Here is a 3,765-nt window from a genome sequence, read left to right as displayed (position 1 = left end):
TTAAAGAATTCTTGATTATAGTTTAGCTCTATGTTTGTCTGCGTCACCCTGTGTTTTGTTTTGTTCTGTGTAGCACCTCTGGTCCAGGTGAAAAGTTGTTTCATTTCACCGTGTACTGCATCAGCTATATATGGTTGAAGTGATAATAAAGCTTCTTTGACTGTGACTTTACCCCGTCCTTTCGCCCTCTGTGCGCTGGGATAGGCTCCAGCAGACCCCCGTGACCCTAGGAGTCCTAGGAATAAGCGAGTATAGACAATGAATGAATGACTGTGACTTTGACATTATTGAATACATTATTTTAGTTAATACTTGGATATACGCCTCCTGGTGCCTGTCAGGTGAACTACAATATAAAAACATGCGCCATTGAATTAAAAAAAGGAAAAGTGGGCCGGACTTTGTCTTAGCTTTTCTCTTTATTAGCATTTTAAAGCATTGAGAGAAGGACAGCAAGTGAGAGTGTGAAGCTTGTCATCATGGCTGCTTCTGTTCCAGAGCCATGGTTCAGGTAGAACTCTGCCACCTTTTTGTTAGGGTTCTGGCCCTTGAACCACATCTGCATGCAGCGGCCACTGTCCCTGCTGTACACGGTGTACTTGTAGGAGTTGGACCAGATTTTCTCACACATGCTCTGAGCTGTGGGGAAAACATCTGTCCACTTTCTGCACTGAGCTCCTACTGGACAGCGGTTTGTACCTGTGAGCCCACACACACACACACACACACAGAGAGACAAACACACACACACACACACACAAAACAATTTCACTTGGCAAGTAAGAAAATAGATATTATTATAATCTAAAAAATATTTATATCTTAACTCACACCACCACTGATACGCTTTCTGTACACATCAATTGTAAACATCAATCAGCGGTTTTTCAGTTCATTCACAAACATCCCCTTACAGACACAGACACACACACCACACACCACACACACACCTGAGGTCCAGTTCCAGCCCTTGTGCCAGTTCTCCTTGCAGGTGATGTCATTTTTGCAGTCATTGTACCATGTTTCACAATCCTCCAAACACAATGGAACATCCAATATGCGCTCCTTCCGCCAAGTGTTATCCGCCTACACACACACACACACAGATGCATACCAGTACAGTTTTTTACGAGGTGGAAGGACAGACCAGACAGGGTTATATGCCTAACAATAACAGAAATGAATGCTTTGAAAATTCATTCTCAAGACACAGAAAGAATGGTGAAATGGAATAAATATTTTTTGGACAATAGGTTGATACAGAGCCCTAAACCAGGGTGTTTTTGTTTTTTTCCAAAAGTCTCCATGATGGAGACTAGTGACAGGTGAATCTCCATGATGTCATGTTTCCTATGTGTCAGCAGAACTGATGAAAAATTTTGGATGAGACCTTTGGACTGACTGTGCTTCATTGAAAAGTTCTAAAGCTTTAAAATGATGGTTATAAAGGAATTATGTGCTTTAATAAAAAACGTTTACACATTTACACAATTGCTTACACATTTATCGTGAGCCTTTCTCTTGTTCTCTGTGTCATCTGCAAAAATGATTCAAGATCCATCAGTGAAATGGTTCTTTCATGGTCTCACTCTAATGTATCTAATGATGCCAAGGTAGTAAAGGAGAGAGAGCTGCATGACCACAGAGACATAAAGTGTGCAGTGTGATGTGGTCGTACCGGCTGGATCCATGGTCCCAGGTGAGGAGAACATTCGTAGAAACACGTGTCCTGGATGAAATGCTCTTTACATTTTTTACTCATGATCCCACAGTGGTTCCAGTTAAATTTGTATAGGTATGAGTTATCTTCATGGGCTTCAGCTGAGGTGTTTGCAGTGCAACATGCATTTTCACGCCAAGGAGAACACTGACAGAGCAAAAGAGACAGACAAAGAGACACAGAGGGAGTAAGAGAGAGAGAGAGAGAGAGAGAGAGAGCTGTATTTTTTAACTGAGCTTTATTTTTGCTTTATTTTTGATGCTCCGAGTGTTTTAGACATTAAAAGTTATAGACTTCAGGTCTATAAGATCAGCTCATAGTGAACACTGATAAGGCTAATAAATCTAATAGCAGAGCACACCATAAAAGTGTTCCACAAACACTGAGGTACACCTTTAACATCTCCTGCACTTAAGCAGGAGTGTTAACTTCTTTGCTCTGAAAAGCAAAGAATGGTATAAATAATTAAACTGAGAATAATGAGTTGCTTATGTTCATTAACATAAACTAGTGGTAGAGCTTTACTAAACAGAGTAAAATTCCTTGGGCTGTTTGGGGTGTCCATGGGCTGATCCTCTCCTGACCCTACTTCTGACCAATCCTGTTTCAGAAATCATTTAGCTAACATTTAGCTATAAGCAATAGAGTTCTCACATCACATGTAAAAGCAAAATCTTTGACATTTCACTGCAGGGTTAAGTTTTTTTGTTTAATATAAAACAAGACAGAAACTGAGAGAGCCGTCTCAGATCTCACAACATCTCTTAAAACCTACAGGTCAAAAGGTGTAACACTGCGCAACATAAGCACAGTATTTTACATGTTTTGGGAACACATGATCTTCTTGGCTCAGCTTGATTTGATATTTTTTTAATGCTGTTAAACAGTGAACAGAGAAAAAACTCACAGAGAAAATCCTCAGCACTGACTGTCAAACCAAAAAGAAGATGTTTTCATGGCTATAAAATGATATTTTATGACTGCAGTAATATGTTTGAATTCCCAATGTGTTGAGATTCTTGTGAGTTTGTGATCAGCTCATGAGAAATGATTAGCTAAGTGCTGGTGAAGACGCACTGACCTTCGACCTCACTGAGCAGAACACACCTAAGTGAAGGATCATCAGACTGTTACACATTGTGTGTATGTGTGTTTAGTGTGTTTCCTGCACTGTGTGTGTGTGTGTGTGTTTTACCTGCTGGTAAAGTTCTCCTTCTGGTCCTGGCTCAGTTTTGTGATGTTTGGCATCCATGCACATATTCAGTTTGTTTGTAAAAGAACAAAGAGAAAACGATAATAGCACGGTGACCACCAGCCAAACCCTACAGAGAGAAAAAGAAATAAATATTAAGGACACACTGTGTGTGTGTGTGTGTGTGAGAAAGAGTATGAACTGATTAAACCATGGAAGTGTGAAGAATCTCAGCAAACTTCATCTTTCACACACTTCTGAAACTTCATTATAAACGTTTTAGAACACAAAATGTCCATGTAGTATACACAGGTGTAGTATATAAACACAGTTATTTTCTTAAATAGTATTGAAATTAATTTGTTGAAGCTTCTTACCTCAGTGGTTGCTCCATCCCTTTTGGTTGATGACAGAAAAAAATCTGAAAATAATCCTGTTCTGTGTCAGGTTTTCAATCCACTTGTTTAAGATCTATGACTCTGTGTGTGTGTGTGTGTGTGTGTGTGTGAGAGAGAGAGAGAGAGAGAGAGAGAGAGAGAGAGAGAGAGAGATCAGCACACCTCTAAGAAGAAGTCGAGGAAAAAATGAGAAGCTGATCATTCAGTTTTTCTCCTTATGTTTTTTTTGTCCATGTCACTGTGACCGGCTCTCACCAGTCATTATCTTGTTATGGGTTATGAATTACACACACACACACACACACACACACACACACACACACACACACACACACACTATATTAAATCACAATATCCTTAGTAACTAAAAGGAAACCTATTTTTTTCTATTTTAGTTTTCTTTGTTAGGAACAAAATTATTCTCTTACAAAAATTACTATTTTTGTGACATTTTG

At 39.3% G+C, this 3,765-nt stretch overlaps 1 protein-coding gene across 1 annotated transcript; it reads right to left on the bottom strand.

The window, feature by feature from the left end:
- Nucleotides 1-400: 400 nt before the first annotated feature.
- Nucleotides 401-3,490, bottom strand: folr (folate receptor). Its single transcript, XM_058413123.1, has 5 exons — nt 3,290-3,490; nt 2,916-3,042; nt 1,679-1,867; nt 951-1,086; nt 401-699 (listed from the first exon to the last, which is right to left on the bottom strand). The coding sequence occupies exons 1-5, from the start codon at nt 3,304-3,306 to the stop codon at nt 431-433; spliced, it is 738 nt and encodes a 245-aa protein (XP_058269106.1). The 5' UTR covers nt 3,307-3,490; the 3' UTR covers nt 401-430.
- Between the last annotated feature and the right edge of the window lie 275 nt (nt 3,491-3,765).

This window comes from Hemibagrus wyckioides, linkage group LG17 (assembly GCF_019097595.1).
Source record: "Hemibagrus wyckioides isolate EC202008001 linkage group LG17, SWU_Hwy_1.0, whole genome shotgun sequence".
Classification (NCBI taxonomy): Eukaryota; Metazoa; Chordata; class Actinopteri; order Siluriformes; family Bagridae; genus Hemibagrus; species Hemibagrus wyckioides.
Note: the sequence above shows the minus strand (reverse complement) of the source record. Positions and strands in the feature narration are given on the sequence as shown.

Coding starts and splice junctions, on each gene's coding strand:
- folr (XM_058413123.1), bottom strand. Junction 1,868..2,915: donor AAGGAGAACTTTACCAGCAG/GTAAAACACACA, acceptor TTGCTCTGTCAG/TGTTCTCCTTGGCGTGAAAA. Junction 1,087..1,678: donor TGGGACCATGGATCCAGCCG/GTACGACCACAT, acceptor GTGTGTGTGTAG/GCGGATAACACTTGGCGGAA.